This window comes from Chamaea fasciata, unplaced genomic scaffold (genome assembly GCF_029207755.1).
Source record: "Chamaea fasciata isolate MVZ Bird 193981 ecotype frontalis unplaced genomic scaffold, bChaFas1.0.hap1 SCAF_28, whole genome shotgun sequence".
In the NCBI taxonomy this organism is placed as follows: domain Eukaryota; kingdom Metazoa; phylum Chordata; class Aves; order Passeriformes; family Sylviidae; genus Chamaea; species Chamaea fasciata.
In genome coordinates this window covers 2,206,876-2,225,860 of record NW_027094113.1, presented here as the reverse complement: position 1 = coordinate 2,225,860, position 18,985 = coordinate 2,206,876, and the positions used below count along the sequence as shown (strand labels likewise).

At 49.3% G+C, this 18,985-nt stretch overlaps 1 protein-coding gene across 4 annotated transcripts in view; it reads right to left on the bottom strand.

The window, feature by feature from the left end:
- Window positions 1-234: 234 nt before the first annotated feature.
- The window catches only part of MLLT1 (MLLT1 super elongation complex subunit), a 32,453-nt gene continuing 13,702 nt past the window's right edge, over window positions 235-18,985 (bottom strand). For 2 of the 4 annotated variants that reach the window (XM_066205393.1, XM_066205391.1), the window contains exons 4-12: window positions 16,938-17,081; window positions 15,275-15,400; window positions 13,495-14,040; window positions 8,737-8,824; window positions 7,893-8,004; window positions 6,654-6,753; window positions 6,390-6,461; window positions 5,045-5,116; window positions 235-4,180 (exon numbers count right to left, since the gene is read on the bottom strand). In XM_066205393.1, coding sequence (XP_066061490.1) covers window positions 4,052-4,180; window positions 5,045-5,116; window positions 6,390-6,461; window positions 6,654-6,753; window positions 7,893-8,004; window positions 8,737-8,824; window positions 13,495-14,040; window positions 15,275-15,400; window positions 16,938-17,081 — 1,389 coding nt within the window. In that variant the 3' untranslated portion in view covers window positions 235-4,051. Of the gene's footprint in view, window positions 4,181-5,044; window positions 5,117-6,389; window positions 6,462-6,653; window positions 6,754-7,892; window positions 8,005-8,736; window positions 8,835-13,494; window positions 14,041-15,274; window positions 15,401-16,937; window positions 17,082-18,985 lie in introns of all 4 variants that reach the window. The other 2 variants (XM_066205392.1, XM_066205390.1) reach the window with 1 other exon arrangement.

Here is an 18,985-nt window from a genome sequence, read left to right as displayed (position 1 = left end):
GCCCCAGGGGAGCTGCCCTAGGCAAAGCCCTGCTCCAAGGGCAGGGACTCTCACCTGAACAGACAAAGCTCTGAGGGATTAAGGGACAATGGAGCCCCCCATGCTTAAAACAATTCCCTTTTCCTTGGCTTTTCCCCTCCCAGGCCCCATGGTGTTTCCTGTGCCATGAGGGGAGGCTTCAGGAAAAGTCACAGTGCCACCCCTGGAGAAACAACTGAAAAACACTCCCCAGTGTTACTTTTCCATCTTACTTTATTTCACTTTTTCTAGAAAATTCCTCCATAGTTCCACAAATTTAACAAAAAGTTTAAAATTCAGGACAAACAATCCTGTAACGTATTACAAACATGAGTTTTTTTGTGGGTTTTTTTTTTTTAAATCTTGCAGTTAGTCTTGGCTCAGCTGCATTTCTTCCAGCTGAGTGAAGAACTTTTCTCCCAACACAACTTTTAAAATCCTCAGGTGCTGAGGTATTTAATACCTCGGCTCTAGGCAGAAATACAATTAAAAATTCTCTAGAAGTTGAAGTACTTACATTTTTCTTTAGGAGTGCAAACTCATCTTGTCAGTTTTTGATGGCTATTCCTCGCCCCAGGAAAGCAACACCGATTTGGGTCCTTTGAGCACTAATTAACACCTGTCCCAGGTGCAGCAGGGCTGTCACAGCATCACCTGGGTGAGCAGGGAGGAGCCTCATGCGAGCAGAGCCGGCTCCAGCACATCCCCAATGGAAAACTGCGGCACCGGAGCCGCTCCGGGCTCTGCTCGTGGAGAGGCCCCGCCAAAAGGGACGCTGAAACCTCTCTCACCATCAAACACGGTCCAAGATCTGACAAAAAAAAACCTGCTTCTGGATTGTTGCATCAATTGCTCGGCTCGTTCTGATGCTCCCACCGCACCCCACGATCCCACGGGTGGCAGAGTCATTGCACTTCCATGGATTCAGCCTGACCTCAGCCAGCCTCGCTCCCTCCGTGGCACAAACGCCTCAGCCGGGCTTTGCTGCCAGCCAGACTTCCTCTCCTCTCTTTTTAAACTTTTTCAATAGTACATGTCAGTAATCCAAGCCTCAAGGCTTAACACATCGCAGACCAGAGCCAGGAAAACGCTCCTGACCCTCCCTGCCCTTTGATCCGACGGCCAAGGAAGGAGGAGCCGAGTCCTGATCCCACCTCCACCAATTCCAACTCAGCAACGCGGGGAGCCCTCGGGCCGCCCAGCACCTGCCTGTGCCAGCAGCACCACCACGAAGGACACGGAAAAGTAACAGAGTCCTGTCCATTTTCCTTGGAAAAACCATTATGGCTACAAGTCAATTTGGGATTCTTTTTTTTTCTTTTCTTCCTTTTTTTAACAACGCAAGCTACTACACATCCTCGAGGACCTGAAGCAATGCCCAGAGCAGCACTGCCCCCTCCTTCCTAGAGTACAATAATCCATCCATGCTCTCAAGAGTGACACAAGAACAAACACTTTATCCACAAAAACCTGTACACGGCATGTTCAGAACAGCGTTCAGCCAGCCTAGAGGGAATCTACACAGGGAGCTCCAAGGGGACACAAGATGAGGCCCAAATGTGACCATTCTTTGTTTGCAGAGTCACCCCTCCTGTGCTCCCCGACGCTACCACATACCCCAAAAACATCAACTCTGTAGAACAACTAAGTACTTGCAAAAACCTTTTAGTAACAAATCAGCATGTGCACACAATGGAGAGGAACTATTGCTGGGGAACAATCCTACTTCGGGTTTTCGGGGGGATTATAAACAGTCTAAAAAAATCCATGTGTAAAATTCTTCTTATAAAAACCAAACAAAATCCCTATCAATGCTCAGGAGACTTCACCAACAAAGTCACTTCCAGGACAGGACGATGCCACGGCCACGGCGCTTCCAGCCAGGCTCAGGACCAGCCTCCCACACGTGTCCTGGGGCTGGCTGGGAGCTGTGGCCAGGGGGGCTGACAGGAGCAGGGGCAGGGTGGGGACAGCACCTCCAGTCCCCTGAGGGGCAGCTCTGGAGGCTGTGACAGCCTGGAAGTGCTGGGACTGGAGCTGTGGGAGGAGTGACGGTGTCACCAAGCCCACGGCAGCAGGCCCGGTGTGGGCACAGAGCTGCCTCCCCCTGGCACAGCCCCACGAGGAGCTTGCAGTGCCCACCCACCAGCAGTGACCACCAGCCTCCACCATGGGTGTCCTGCTGCCACCTCCTCCTCTCCCCCTGCCCTCCACCTTCTCTGGCCTTTCCATCCAGCCCTGGCATGGTCCAGCAAGAAAGAAAACAGCTGAGATCACTGGCGTGACAGGGTTTGCACCTGGCATGAGCTTGAACTTCCATATATATATATATACACACACACATATATATATATATATATGTACACACACACACGACACATGAAAGGTGGTACAAGGACAAAATTAATGGGAATCGGGTCAACATGACCCAACTCAAACAAGCTTATCATCATATTGCCACTTCAGTTGATTAGTTGCAACATTTCCATGATAAAGAAAGGGGGAACCCAAAACAAGGGACAGCAAACCTGGAGCGGTGCAACCCTCGCTGAGCAGAGGGGCTCCCCAGCACCGCTGCCCCCACACCGCCTGTGCCCCACGGACATTTGGCAAAAGCTTCCCACAGCCCTGGGGAAAACGGCAATTCCTGGGCAAATACTGAACTGAGGGACCAGGAGTGTAACACAGCTTTGAGGAAGGCGCCAGGATTTCCCCACGCCCACCCGGACAACACTTGGAGGTCAACGCTAGTTTAACTAGAAATCCAGGGAAGGGGCTGCATTAGTGTTTCTGTTTCCTGCCTTTTCCTGCACAGGCAGCGGGGTGGGAGAGGGAGGAGGGAACAAACCCAACTCCACTTTGTGTTTCACATCAGCGTCTCCCAGGTGTGTCCAAAGATTTAAGTTCTCCCTTGTTTTGGTTTTCCCAAAGTACAGCCACTAGTATAGGGGCCACTGTAAGGAGATTCCTCTTTGAGAACACAGAACAAAACCAATCACATGTTTTGGCAAAGTCATCAAACACTGACAAATGGAAAGACGACGGGTGAGCCCCTTCTGGAGCACGGGATGCCTGGAGGTCGCTGTCCAGCTTCCTTACACTACTAATTGTCCACAAGAGGCATTGAACAAACGAGTCAAATCTTATTAAGCGCCTTCCCCTGCCAGAGCCATAAAAAAACAACAGAAAAACACACCCTTAAGATCATAAGACCCAACTAGGCCCTTCTTATACATACAGTACATACATATATATAATATATATATATAAAATATACAGCTTACAGTTTTGGAGTCCTATTACAGTTAAAGCAGACTGAAAGGAGTGGGACTTTGTCTAGGAGCTCAGATCAACAAACAAGACATCTCCAAACCCCAGCAGGAGACAGCAGGTTCCAGAGGCCTCCTCACCGAGCACAGAGTGTCCCTGCAGGGAGCTGAGGGTCCTGTCCCCACCGGAAGCCAGGTCACTGAACCGGTGTGTGAGCCCAGCTGGAATGCAGCTGGAATCCATCCCCCTCTCCTGCAGACCAGCAGGAGCCCGGGGAGCCTCCTGTGTCCCCAGTGTCCCGGCCAGCTCTGCCAAAGGCGCTGTCACCCACACGGCGCGGGGCAGAGCGGGAGGGCTCTGCTTCCGGAGCTCTCCACAGGCTGCTCCCGAGCTCCGGGGGCAGGGAACAGCATCCACACTTCTTCAGAGCTCAGAGATGCCTGGAAAATGTGCTCTTGAAACACAGTTGCTCGAAGGGAAACCGAAAAGGTCGCGCTGTGCAGCCTAAGTGCAGCACGCCTGCTCTGCACGGGGCCTGGCCCCCGAAGCCGGGGGGGGACAGACTCAGCAAGGCGGGCGCTGGTTTGAAGCCTACAAGAAAAGTGCAGCTGGCTGAGCATTCCTAGAGCATGGCTGTTCTCTAAGGCAGTGCTTCTTCGGGTGAGGCAGGAGGGTAAGAAGGCCTAGTTCCGTGGGGTGGTTTCCTGGTACCAATGGAGGGGATCTCTGGTTGAAGAGCAGAGCCAGCTTCCCAGGCCCAGCGTCATGTGGCCACGGCCTCCAGGTAGCTCTGCAGCTTGCGGACGGTCGTCTCATCCAGGGAGAAGAGGTCAAAGTCAAAGGTTGTGTTGGTGACGTTGAAATGCCCGGTTTCCTCAATGAGATTCACGATCTGGAGACAGGGAGATGGATGTAAGTACAGCACAGAGGGCAGCAGGGACACAGAGCCCATCCAGGCTTTCCCACCCCTTGGAGGGGCTCACAATAGGAAGGGAATTCTCTCCCCAAAAAAGCAGACCAGCTCCTCCTGCCTGCCCGACTAGCTCAGTCTGGAGAGTGATGTGGGCACATTTCCTTTTAACCATAAAATCCCAGAATATCCTGAGCTGGGAGGGACCCACAGGATCATCAGTGCAGCCTCTGTCCCTGCACAGACACCCCAACAATGCCACCCTGAGCATCCCTGAGAGCGTTGTCCAAACGCTCCCGGAGCTCTGGCAGCCTCGGGGCTGGGACCATTCCCTGGGGAGCCTGGGCAGTGCCCCAGCAGCCTCGGGGGGAAGAACCTTTCCCTGAACTCCATCCCAAGGCCTGACACAGCTCCAGCCCTTCCTGGGCTCCTGTCCCTGTCCCAGAGCAGAGCTCAGCCCCTGCCCCTCTGCCTCCCCTCGGGAGGAAGCAGTCAGTCAGACAAGCTGTCAATCAGATCAAGCTGTCAGTCAGACCAGGAGATCCCAACTTTGGGATTCCTACCAGGATGGCAGAAGGAAGGTGCCCACACCACACTCCCATACCATTTCCAACAAAAACATCACATGCACAACTGATTTTATTTTTTAATCCGTATTTCTGCTTTCAAAGCCAAGCAGAAGCTGTGTGGAAGGGCCTGGCTGGAGCCCCTGGACACCCAGACCCCAGGGCAGCAGGGACAGGGCTGGGGCAGACCCCAGGGCTGCAGGGACAGGGCTGGGGCAGACCCCAGGGCAGCAGGGACAGGGCTGGGGCAGACCCCAGGGCAGCAGGGACAGGGCCGTACCTGCTGGAGCACGTTGCGCTCCCGTAGTGCCATGAGCCGCCTGTGGAGCTCCACCAGCTCGTCCGTGTAGGCCTGGAACACAAACAGGGACACGTGGAGTGTCTGAAGGCTGCCAAAGGGACTTCCCCAGGGTGGATCAGAAGAACATGAGGCCCTTTCAGACATATTCCCAATTTTTCCCTACTGTTTTACTGCCTCCTCCTCCTCCTCAAGTACTGGGGGACCGAGGACTTCCCTTAAATACAAGTGCTCTGAAGGCCATTTTTTAAAATTTAATGACACACTTGTAATGAGCTCCAAGAACTGGGCAGAACCTTTAAGGACCTCAATGAGGTAAAGTTCACCTTGGTGACCCTCAGTAAGTTCTCCTAACTAATTCCAAATGACCTGAAAACATCATGTGCATCAGTGACCAGAACCCCAGCAATCTGCATTTAGGTAAAGAAAAATTCTTGGAGTCCACTGTATTCCCAGTTAGTTTTACCTAAATCACAACAGGAAATGAAGGACTGCTCACAGGCTCAACATGTTCATTGTTCTTGGAGTGGTTTGTTTTTTTCTTAATTTTACATTATTTTAGACAGCCAAGAACAGGTCTGTATCAATGGAAGTGATTCACAGGATCAGAGAATCACAGAATGGACACTGCTCTGCCCTCCTTGGAGGCAAGGAAGGAGGGAATTCCATTGAACAAACAAAGGTTCCAACTAAACTTGCAAAGCAGAGCATCAAACAATCTTCAATCTTTAAGACCAAAGCCAGATTAAACTGCCTTTTAATGAAGTGCCCCAGCACTGCAGCAGTGACCAGGCCATTGGTTCAGACAAAGGGCAAACAAATACAACAATTTCAACATTTTGCCTATGAACACCACCTGGGGCTCCAGCTATTTAATGTACACAATTTCTGCAGTGCCACTCTCCAAAGTCTGTCCTTTCAACATCTGGTTTTTGTTAAACTCAAGCTTTTATCCTGCTGAGACAGAACAATGCACAGGCTGGGCTGATTCAGGTGGCTTTGTGCACAGTGAGGCCCAACTGTCCTGTGAGGCTTAGCTCCTCAGTCACAGAATCCTGGAATGGTTTGGGTTGGAAGGACCTTAAAGCCCACCCAGGGACACCTTCCACTGTCCCAGGCTGCTCCACACCCCATCCAGCCTGGCCTTGGACACTTCAGGGATCCAGAGGCAGCCACAGCTGCTCTGGGCACCCTGTGCCAGGGCCTCCTCATCCTCCCAGGGAACAATTCCTGCCCACTATCCCATCCAGCCCTGCCCTCTGGCAGTGGGATGCCATTCCCTGTGTCCTAGCACTCCTCATGAAAGATGCCTCTCCACAGGACACACCTTGTCATACGTTCCCTTCTTCAGGATCTTCTCTGGCTTGTTACAAGACTCTGGGCTTTTCCTTCCAGATGCCTGAGGGGAAAAGAAACCAAGAACAGGACCAAAATTAGCTGAGGAAACACGGGGGTGTCACAGCAGCTGGAAAGGGAGGAATCACCTGTCTGCTGAGGACAAAAATAGGGAAAATTTGGTGCAAGTGGGAATTTCCAAGGCAGGGAGCAGGGCAGGTGGGAAGCAGAGCTGTGGGAAGGTGGGATTTCATACCTTGTTGTTTGCTGGGGGCAGCTTCTGCCCAGGAGGCGGCTCCCGGCTGGGCGGGCATGAGTCAGCGCTGTTGTCACTGTCACTGTCACTGAGGCTCAGTCTGAAAAACCACCAGCAGAGAATGAGCATCACCAGGCAGCAGCAAACTGCCAGCTGAGCCACACAGAGCTGAGTGAAATTCTCATCTTTATCCCAGACTACTGCACTGGCTGGGAGAATGGGTCTCTGGAGATTCCAGGGATCCCTTTGCTCCCAGCTGATGTCACCTTGCATTCCCAGAGCAGAGAGCTTTAGGTGACACATCACAGGCAGCAGTTCAACTCCGGAATACAGAAGTCCCCTAGAACAACTAAGCACCACTCCATTTCACAAACAGCAACTCCAGGAATCCTCCCAATCTTACAAAGTATCTGCATGAGAGGCTCACTTGCCTCCACAGGCAAAAAATGCATTTAGTGTTGCTGCTAGTGTAACCTCTAAGATTTCCTATTTATTCTCATTCTCCTTTGACTCTACAGATATAGCAGGTATCCTACAATTGAACTGGTTATCCCCTAAAGGTCTACAAAACTACCCTTAAAGTCTCTCCATTCTTGTTTCCTTGATGATGAAAGGTGCAATAATGGGTATTTGTTTGGGTAACCACCAGCAGCATTTCCAATGTGCAGCTGCTCTCTGGGCCAAGCATTTGGGCTCAAGTATTCACTGAGACCCCAGGTTTGGGCTGTAACAGCATTTCCTGAGGGAAGAAGGATGAAGTCCAACTCTTCCCAGGGCCTGGAGCAGGAAACAGCTGTCACTGAGTCCAGAGGAGTGCAGCAGCCAACAGAGTGGGCAGAGAGCGACTCCTGAGCCCTGTCAGTCCAGGCAGCCAGAGCAGCACACTGCCTGTCCCCCACACATCCCCAATCTGCAGATCAAAAGTGTCACACTCCAGCAGCTCTGCAGAGATCTGAGGGCCACAACTGGGTGACTGTTTGAAGGGGCTCAGTCACCAACACCTGCCAGCTCAGCTCAGCACCTCCCAGTGCCTCCCCCTCGTTGTGCTCTCCAGCCATCCCTGCTGTCACCAGCTCTGTGTCCCCACCCCGTGCTGGGTGACCCCACACATCTGCCCTTCCTCCCCTCCCACACAGAGCCCCGGCACTGTGATTCCTCCCTCCAAATGGAGGGCACCCTAAAACCCCAAGTGCAGAGGGCGCAGAGGCACCCCGAGAGCTGTTCCGGATTTGCCACCACCTGGAATCCCGGCTGACGGGGTTTGCTTTGACTGCTGCCTCCTCTCCCGAGGAGCTGTCGTCATCATCCGACTCCTCCGACTGCAGATCCTCCACCATGGAGCGCAGGGGGCCTGGGGCACGTGGGAACAGGGAATTCAGCACCAGCACACAACCAGCACAACTCCACCCAGCCCCAGCACCTAAACTGAGACACATCCTGACTCCCGGAGAGATGGGGCTGGGAAAGGACACCCTGTCCCAGGCTGCAGCTAAAGCACAGCTGACAAACTTTACAGCTCCCTCCCCTCCCAAATCCTCCTCCCCCTCCCTTCCCAAATGAGAACAAAAGGACACATTTTTTCATGTGTGTGGAGTTGATTTAAATGTCACTGGAGACAGGAGCAGCACAGCATTTGCTGCACTTGGAACATTTACTGTTGCCAGTTTCCCTCTCTGGGTTATCAGTGGAGGGATCTGAGAAAGGAGCTGTTACACACTGGCAAAGTGATGAATGGCACATTTTTAATTTTTAATAAAATATAGATGAGATTGGAGAACTGTTCTGGTGATTCTACAGATCAGGCAGCAGCAATATATTTATAAACTGAGGCAGAAACCAAAGCCAAAAGGGAAAGAACCAAATCCAGAGGGATTCCCTACTCATAAATTAGCTGCCAAGAGAAGAAAAATACTTGTTCATGATGTTATAACATTATTGCCTTTTCTTGCTGAAGCATCACAGCTCCAACACATGGCTGCATGCAAGAAACTATTATTATAGTGCTGGAAAAGCAGATTTAATTCTCTTGAGCCTTTTAAGGTTACACAAGGAAGGTTTTAACAAACTATTTCTTGCAACACACCTTGACTGTGGTTCTGAGATGGCTCAAAATCAGAGTCAGAGCTGGAGTCAGAGCTGGAGCTGGAGTTGGAAGGGCTGGACTGGACAGACTTAACCCCCCATAAAAGGGAAACAAAAGAAAAAGAATCTTAATCTTTCTAATCCAGAAAACCAGAGCACAAAGCACTGTGAGGCAGCAGCATCTGAGCATTCTACAGCATCACCCATCACTGAACACAGTTCTTGGGGTTATAGAAAAAAACCAAAATGTGAGGTGAATAAAAACAGTTATGGAAGTCTAGATATGGATACAGCTCAGCACTCCTGGGAGCAACATCAAGGACTCCCACCAAACCCCTGCACACCATGAAGTTCAAACCCCACAAATGATGATATGGAGCATCTGAAACACATTTAAATGTAAACCCTTATTTTGAAGTGTGACAGATAACCAGCATAGAACCCACAACTACTCAAACCCTCTTAAAAAGTGTATTTATCATACCCACCAAGGTTCCCTTGAACCTCAGACTGATCACTCACTGACCATGGAATGATGTGGGCTGGAAAGGACCTTGAGGATGATTTAACCCAAACCACTGTCCCAGGCTGCTCCAAGCCCTGTCCAACCTGGCCTTGGACACTTCCAGGGATCCAGGGGCAGCCACAGCTGCTCTGGGCACCCTGTGCCAGGGCCTCCCTGCTCTCCCAGGGAACAATTCCTGACCAATATCCCATCTAACCCTGCCCTCTGGCAGTGGGAAGCCATTCCCTGTGACCTGTCCCTCCATCCCTTACAAACAGTTTTCCTGTCCTGCAGGCTCCTTCAGGCACTGGAAGATCACAATGAGATCACCCCAACACTTCTCCAGTGAACAATCCCAGCTCTCTACCCTTTCCTCACAGACATGGAGATGTCTATCCCAACTAGCTCACTTGAGTCCAAAATTAATTCCAAATTATTATTATTATTATTATTATTATTATTATTATTATTATTATTATTATTATATCCCAAACCCAGTTGTTCCTACACTAGTTTGAGTGATGCACTGTACTGGCTCCACTTAACTGTGAAAACATAACAGATACCAACTCAACCCTTGTGACCACAGCTCTGTCAGCACTTGGCAGGAATAGCAGGAGTATCCCGTGCAGTAAGAGTGAGTGAAGAGTAAAGGAACTACTGGTTACAGCAGCAGCCAGGAACGAATTTTGAGTGAGACTGGACAATGTTAATGGTAAATCCGATACTGAGCAGCAACCACCTGCAATAGCGTTGGGAACCGCCAGAGGGCGGAAGAGGCCACAGCAACTCCCTCGGCCCTGAAGCAGCTCCTAAAATCCCCTTAAAACGCGGGTTTGGTACTCGGGCGGGCTCTACTTTAAAGATTCTTAAAGTATTACAAAGCAATATCTTGCCTTCTTAAAAGTAACTCCCTGGAAATCAGCATTTCAGTTGCACTGTTTCCTTCCTAGGAATCAGCTTACTACTACTGCTGCCAAACCCTGATGCTGGAAGATTCACATGTACCCATTGATAAATAATGTGACACACGAAGGGTAAATACTATAAAAACCTTGAGACAGGCACAAAGAGGCACATTGGCAGCTTCAGCAATTGATAAGTGAAAGTGGCAGCAGATTTTTTTCCTCCGAGATCACCCTTCTTTATAATCCCTCACAGATCCCTCCTGGCTGTGCCCGATGCTCACCTTGTCCCCAGCCCAGAGCACCGAGTGCCACGTCCAGGCCTTCCATGGACACCTCCAGGGATGAGGACTCCAAACCTCCCTGGGCAGCCCCTTTTGATTCCTGACCACCCTTTCCATGCAGTAATTCTTCCAACCTGAGCATCCCCTGGCCCAGGGGTTGTTCCCTCTCCTGTCCCTGTTCCCTGGGAGCAGAGCCCAACCCCCCGGCTGTCCCCTCCTGTCAGGGAGTTGTGCAGAGCCACAAGGTCCCCCCTGAGCCTCCTTTTTTCCAGGCTCAGCCCCTTTCCCAGCTCCCTCAGCCCCTCCTGGGACTCCAGACCCCCCCCAGCTCCGCTCCCTTCCCTGGACACGCTCCAGCCCCTCAATGTCCTTGTTGTCCTGAGGGGCCCAGAACTGGACACAGCACTCAAGGTGCGGCCTCAGCAGTGCCCAGCACAGAGGGACAATCCCTGTCCTGGTCCTGCTGGCCACACTGTCACCCAAGTATTGCTAAGAGTTTCATTAGTTCACTGGAAGAAGGGGGAAAAATATCCCAAAAATGGTATTCCAAGCCTTGGGAAGGGTTCAGGAGCAAAGGAGAATAATTTAGTAATTCCAGTATCAGGTCTATGGGCACATTGCAGCAGCCCTGCCTGTTTAGGGGGATTCCAACATGGAAGTGGAGAACAGAGAGAACAGGTTGTCCAGGCCAGGCTGGATGGGGCTTGGAGGACCCTGGGATAGAGGAAGGTGTCCCTGCCCACGGCAGGGGATGGAACTCAGTGATATTTAAGGGCCCTTCCAATCCAAACCATTCTGGGATTTTATGAATCTTTTCAATCTAACAGAGCACAGCTCCTGTATCTGACCCACAGCTCCAATCCTACACCCCTTATTCCTGGGAATCTGCAGGTCTTCCCTTAAAATTACTTCACAGGGGCTAAGCAGCAGTTGTTGGAGATAGCCCATGTCTCCTTTTGCCATTAGCACCATCAGCTCTTTGAGCCAGAGGAGGCTGCAGACGGACACGCTCCGTGCGCTCAGTGACTGTCACCGGGATGTGACCAAAGCGACGCCGACAATGGCAAAAGGCAGCTCTGCCTCCCACCCCTGCCTCTCCCTTTTGTCAGCACTGAGGCAGCCAAGCATGGGGCCAGTTCAGGGAACTGCACTTGATCGGGGGGGGGAAAAAAAAAAAAAGGTTATAAAAAGAAATAAAGGGTGATTTCTAGCAGGAGCTGAAATAGCAGGAGAAACTCCTTCATCCCTCTGCAGAGTCCCCCTGTGAGCTCCAAGGCCAGGAGCACAAATGGGAGCAGGGCTGCTCCTCTCCACAGCAGCCTGTAAAGATCTCAGCTGGGAGCCACCGTGGAGCTGCAGCCCCGGAGCTGTTGCACAATCCCCTGGCTGCAGCAGCAGAGCTGATTTAAGAGTTTCCGGGCCCTGGTCCACCTCCAGCTCAGTGATGTGGCTCCCACACGGCCCCACACACACCCTGCAGCAGCAACCAGCAGTGCTGGGAGTAGGGACATCCCCTCAGGGTGCACAAGGACAGCAGAGCCCGGGTGCTGCTGCCAGAGCACTGTGCAGCCCTGCCCTGGGGCTCAGGTTCCACAGGAACCTCAGCTGCTGTGAGGGGCAGCTGCCACCACTCCCTGCCTGTCACACAGAGTGTCCCCAGATCCCCTGTTCAGCACCCAACAGGAGCTGGGGCCAGGGAGGACACTGGGCAGGACAGGCTGCAGCAGATGCTGAGCCCCCTGTCACAGGCTGTGGCTCCAGGGACAGCCTGGCAGCACCATCAGCTTGCACTGCTGGGACAGAGAGGGGACGGGGACACCTCAGGGACACCTCGGGGACAAGGAAGGACACTCCAGGATCAGCACAGTCACAGCTTTGCAGGGAGGGCTGGGCACCTGGAACTGCCTCTTCTTAATGCCCAACGTGCACATTTAATCCATCTGGGAAGTCAAGTCCTAAAATCCCAGAATGGTTTGGGTGGGAAGGGACCTTAAAGCTCATCTTGTGCCACCCCCTGCCATGGGCAGGGACACCTTCCACTGTCCCAGGCTGCTCCAAGCCCCATCCAGCCTGGCCTTGGACACTGCCAGGGATGTGACTCCTCTGCAGAGTGGAATTAACACTTGCCCAATAAACTCTTCTCTTACCCTGCAGAAAAAAAAACCCCTACCCAACAAACACATCCGTATTTGCCATATCACTGTGCTGATTAAATCATAATACAAACTGTCCCTAGAATATTCATCCTAAATAAAATAAACCTTTCTTAAAGTGGTCAGGAGGAACCAGCTCCATAATTCCCATGACATTATCCTGTGAACCCTATTACAAGATACATGGCTTCTTTATAACAAATATACAAGTGAAAAGTAGCAAGAGTTTGGATTTGTCTGTCCCTTCTTGCATTTTTTTGCCTTCTTTTGGAAAACACTTTTTAGAAAAGAGAGGATGAGGAATGTTCTCAGTTGTAAAAAGGAAAAAAAATATTTAGACAGCTTTTAAAAATAGTAGTACAAGAACATAATTTGTTTTATGTTTCACAACACAACTTATTTAGATTTAGTGGCATGTGGTTGCCTTTTGAGCTTCAGCCAATGGCACATTTCTAACAGGCCATGGCAGGAAGAGGGGCTTTATTTACATTTTAATACATATTTTTTTTTTTTTGTTACCAAAACTGAGATGATTTCCTTCTTCTCTGAAATAAGATCACTTTCTAAAACATTGCTATCATGAGCAGAAAGCGTTTCTGTATCTCTTGTAGCTCTGTAGATGTCACTGCAAGGGATGAATGAGGGACCATAACCTTAAACTCTGACTTTTAGGTAACTGCCTGCAGATAAATCTCAATAAAAGTTTGTATCTGAAACAGGAGCTAAACTGCACAGGAGGAACATTTAATATTGACTGGAGTTTCAAAGAAGAATTTTTTTTGAGATGCAACCCAGCGTAAGCATTTACCAATCTCCTGCTCTGTCCTCTCTGAGAGATTATTTTTAACATCTTTTTCAGGCAGGGATTTAACATCATCCTTCCAAACTCGTGAAGAATAAATCCCTACTCACCTCTGACTTGAAAGAAGTTTCATCCTCTGAGTTTGACTCCTCCATTTCCACGGGCTTTTTGATCTCCTTGGCCTCGCTCTCAGATTTTACCTTTTCCACTTTGGCATTCATCTTCTCCTTGGTTTGTTTCTTCTCTGGATATGAGGAAGACGAGGTTCTGGGAGATGTCCCCAGGATATTCTTTACCCCTTTGGAGCTACTCTTTTTTTGTTTTTTGGCACTAGGCTTTGGTGACTCCACGTTGGAGGGCCTCTTGCTGGAAGACTTCAACTCCGGCTGTGGCCCCCCCTTTGGAGAGGTGTTCTCCAGTTTGGTCTCCTTCACGGCCAGTTTTGGTTCCTTGAAAGCAGCTTTTGGAGGTGCCTTCTCCTCCTTAGGCAGTTTGTTCTCAGTTGGTTTTCTGGAGGAGTCCTTCAAAGGCTTGTTCTGTTCTCTCTCAAGGTCTTTGGAGGAGTTTTTGCTCTCAGAGTCTTTCCTGGGCCTCTCCCTGTGCTCCTTGGTTACTTTATGTGGCTTGGATGCTTTGCTACTTTCCTTGTTTGCATCCTAAAATTCAGCAACAGAAACATACAAGCTGGGTATGAAACTGCAGCTCTGCACAGAATGATAAAACACATCCTCATAAATCACATGGCAGTGTTTGCTCCGTGCAGAAATCCACCCCCACATGCCCAGGTAAACATCCACACTTCCCTCAAGCTGCTGCACACAAACTGGCAGTGAGCATTTCAGCATTTAGGAAAGGATGAACCATGTTGTGCTTCTTTCCAGGGTCTGTCAAAGGTCTAGAATCATCTACAGATGTTTAATTCAGGTTTAACCTGAATGCAAACACAGATGCACCTCTCTCAGGGCACCCTGGAGGAAGGGAAGAAGGAGAATGTTCTCTCTTCAGCAACTGGCAATTTTCACCAGAGCTCATCTCAGAGCCCTTAATTTCTCTGCTGTGTTTTCCAGTGCTTAATTCCTGACCAAAATTAAATCAGCCACTAACAGGTAAGTCATCTTCACTCTGTTTCATAACATCAGAAGGCATAACTGAAGTGCCAGAGTGTTTAGAGCCCTGAAGAACACGGCTATCAGAATTGAATTACACTGCAAAATGAATTGTTGTTAATACCTGTGACTGTTCAGGCTGATAAAGTGCATGTAATCTGCCCCAAAACACATTGCTTGGGGATTGTTTCTCCCATGTTGGATTATACAAAAATAGCTTCAGTACATAAGGGAAAAAAAAAGAAAAATCTTGAGGTTCTTTGGAAGTCTCAGGACCTGGCTACTGCTGGAGGCAAACATCCAATCTGGAAAGCACCCGTTGGAGCAAGTGAAGCGTACTTGATGTTCTCTCCAGCACTGCCCTGAGGACAGAGGAAGGGCTGACTTTCCACTCAGCCTTCCTGCCAAGAGGTGCAGGGACTCAGAGTGCAGCTGGGCATGGCAGACAGCGAGAGAGCCACAGAATCCATCCTCAGCATCGAGGACACAACCAGAACAATCAGAGAGGATTTCATCCGCCTTTAAGGAAGATACGATTCACCAAAAATTCCCAGTCTTGCACATTTAATTTTCTTTTCAAAACTTCCCTGGAGAGAAGAAGTCTATCAGATCATAAAAAAGCCTCCTAAAGGCTGGGAAGTTCCAGACCATTAACTACTGAACTGCAGAGTACAAGGAGGTTCAGAATTAGCAGCAGCAAGGAACAGCTGCTGAACAAGCTCTCAGCAGCCTGGCCTGAAAGACTCCCTCACCTCGGGCTGACCCAAACGTGTGCTGCACTGACCTTTGACCCATGGGAGGGTTTGGTCTTCTTGGGATCAGAGAAGGCAGAGAGAGGTATCGTGGGCAGCATTGGATAATCAGGACTTGGCCTTGAAACAGCCTCTGCTCCTTCTGGCATCACCATTACCTGGGAATAAAGAGGAGGGAAATTATGTCTGTGCAAAGTCTCACGGACTATTAACTATTAACACATGATTATGTTAAGCCACTTGCTCAATTAACACACTATTATTCATCTTTTCAATGTTTTTTTCCTCGCCTGCTTAAAGGCCATAAAAAGATATTGTCTATGGAATGCTCAGTTTCAAGGCAACTCCTCAAATACAGAACATTAAACCCACAAAAACTGAAAGGCAGCAATGCAATATCAAGTGTCTTTCCCAAAGGGAATGCCAATATTCTGAGCACAGGCAGGCAATAAAGCTCTGGACAAGAACTGTGTGTTCTGCTGCAAACGCTCTTCCCCTGAAAAAGGGTAGGGAGATAAATCTGGAAGGAATGAGCAAGGCTTCCTTGGTTTAAGAGAAGCTGAATTCAGTCTTTCAGGGGAAAGAGGAAAAAAACCAGGGCTTGGGTCTCACCCATCACAAAATCTTAACACCAAGCACTGAGCTTCATGGAACAATTCCCTTACCTTCCCTACATTGTCAGGATAATTCTGTGGAAAACTGCCACCAGAGGAAGGGCATCAAAAGTGATTAACAGCTGAAACACCTCAGTACACAAGGACTAAGATACCATACCGTGAAAATCCTAGAAAGCAGATGATGTTCCAGCCATCCTAGGGCTGAAATGAGCACCTTCCTCTCTCTGCCCAATACAGGAAAGCACTGGCACATGGAGAAACAGGAATCATGGAGTGATTTGGATTGAAGGGGCCTTAAAGCTCATCTTCTTCCATGCCCTGCCATGGGCAGGGACACCTCCCACTGCCCCAAGTTGCTCCAAGCCCTGTCCAACCTGGCCTTGACATCCTCTGGCTCAATACAAACATCTTACACTTCGTGGCTTGGATTTGCCCAGATCCTGCAGTTATTTGAGGATCACCCTTTGGAGTCTATTGCTACTCACTACATTCCCAGATGGAAGGGTTCAGCTACTGTAGCAACCCATACTTCACCGGGCCTTCTAGAAAATATCTATTCTTTCCCCTCACATCTGTTTTTACTCTATATTGTCCAATTTTTCATACATTTTTTTTTTTATTATCTAAGCCACAAGTAGATGATGCCAGGTTTAGAGGTCTTTTATTGATCAGGAAGCATAAACTATTAAGCTAAAAAATAAAATTAATAAGGAATGGTGTGAAAGCCTCTCTCTTTCCTTGAGCTTTTCTGTACTGACCCAGCTTCTAGCACCAAGGTCACAGGTAACTGTAGCTGCCTAACTGACAGCCTGCAACATCCACAGCAGATCTCACTTTCCAGAGGGGTTTTCTGCTTTGATATTAACGCTCACATTTAAATTGACAAATGAAGTGCCACCAATCACACACCAACAATGGATTTGTTCTGCTGCAAGTGCTGAAGCCCTATAACCACGAGTCAAAACTGGCTGGGTCATCTTTTAAATGAATGTAGAAAATTGCTTGAAGCTTGCTGGGCTTAAAGAAACCTCAGAGAAAAACAAGTCCACTGCTTTTAGGATCCCCAACAGGCACTTACCCCTCCAGCCCTGATGAGTTTGCGCCTGAATTCCTTGGTGGGGTTGTTGAAAGTCAGTTTCTCACAGCGAAGGTGGTTCACAGGTGGGTTCCCCTCCAGATTTAGGAACAGGTCATACGTGAAACAAACCTTTTTGGGCTCCTCCTGAAAACAAGAAAGGCTTTGGGAAACCGGAAGAAGCTTGGCAAGCACACTAAGTCTGGGGATCCAGTCACTCCTGAAAATCCCAAATAAACCACCAAGTGTTGCACTCATGGAGTTTTTCACCATGAGATCAGAGAGCTGGAAATTAAACTATTCGTACTTGAGGTTAACATTGTTCATGTGGAACTGAGGCATGAGGCTTCCCACAGCAAAAGCAATGCATGGACACAGACTTTGACTGAAAATTGTCTGTTTAAAGCTGTTCAAATCTCCCCAGAAAAGCAGATTCACGAGCTTTATGCACTACTGTTTTCACCAAAATTCACATCCTATCTCCTTTGGGAAGGAACTCTAAGTATCAATATTAAGAAAAGCATAATCCTTTTTGAGAGAAGGAACAACTTCTGAACTCCCAGGATCTCTGGGAGAAAAGATTAAATGCAATGGGAAAAGGATGGCTTGGTTTGTAAAATCCTTTTCAATATGCATATTGCAGTGGATGAATGGGAAGATATCCCAGGCTTTTGAACTTTCCAAGGGCACTTTCACCCAAGCAATCCAGAGTTTGTATGCGTGGTGGGGGGATCATCTGCGCCTCACTGCCTCTGTTCCACCTGCTGCGCTTGCAGCACAGAATGGATGAAATCCCCTCCCTATTCCCCACCCCCTCCAAAATTGCAAATACTCTTCTTGTGTATTACAAATACCGACAGGACACTGCCTGGTGTTTCCTGCAGTTCGCATTTCCAAGCTGGAAATACAATGTGGCAAGAGAGACTGTGCTGGGGAGCCCAGCGAGGCCGGCAGTGCCCTGCGCATTTCCATGAATGCATCCCACGTGCCTCATTCCCTGCGCAGCGCCGAGCAGCTGCACAGCAGTCTTTTCCAGAATTCCCATCCAGCAGCTCCATTTCCTGGTGCAGTGGCATTGTTGGATGGGAACAGGCGCTGCAGGCTCCCAGCCTCAGCCATTACATTTGCTGAAAATAGGTTGAAACGGCTTCAGACCACCCCGGCTCCTGCTGTTTGCTCCAGAGGCCGTTGTTCCTCACACAAACTACACCTCTAACAATACAAAGGGTGGTAGCTACACCTGGTTTACATCAAAATCAGCACCCTGAACTCATCTAGGAGTCGAGGTCTTGGATCCTCACCCTCAAACAGGGGCAGGCATCAACAGACACAGAGAAGAGCCTCAGATTAATGTGCTGCCAATGCCAGGTCTTCAAACCCTCTTTCGGGAAAGTTCTGAAGAATCCACACACTCCTGAAAGGAGTTTACTAAAACAGATACATGGGAGGAAAAAGAAAAATCCTTGCAAAACCCACTGCCCTGTCATTTGCCTGTTTTCCATGCCCGTTCTCATTAACGGAATCATTAGCGAGCTCTGCGTGTGCGCTCGCTGCAGTTCAAACAGCAGCTGCACAGGGTCCCTCAAAGCCTAATAAACTGAAATGAAGGATGAATAGAAATCCAAATATGGCCTAATAATGGCTTCTAAAATGCTTTCCCTGGTTTACAACAGAGTAAATAATCTTGGCTCTATCAGCAAGCGCAGGCTTTGGTCAGGAGATGTTTTGCCATCCCATTACCAGCTCTGCTTTGTCATTTGCCCATTTGCTTTCCAAGCAGGAGAGAGGCAGCAGATCCCTCTCCCTCTCACCTTGGGTATTCCATTTTTTGGTGCTTTTTTCACAAAAAAATTATTGTATGTCTGTTGAATTTTTGTAGAATTAAGGCGGTTTTTTAATGTGATATTCTTCCAGCTCAGAGATCACAACTGCCCCGGGAATGAGCCCCAGCAGAGTGCCCTGACCATTAAAATCTCCTTTGTATCCCCCAGGCCATAAGGAGCCCCCCACCCCCCCAGTGAATAGTTGAGATTACAGCACTCCTAAAAGAA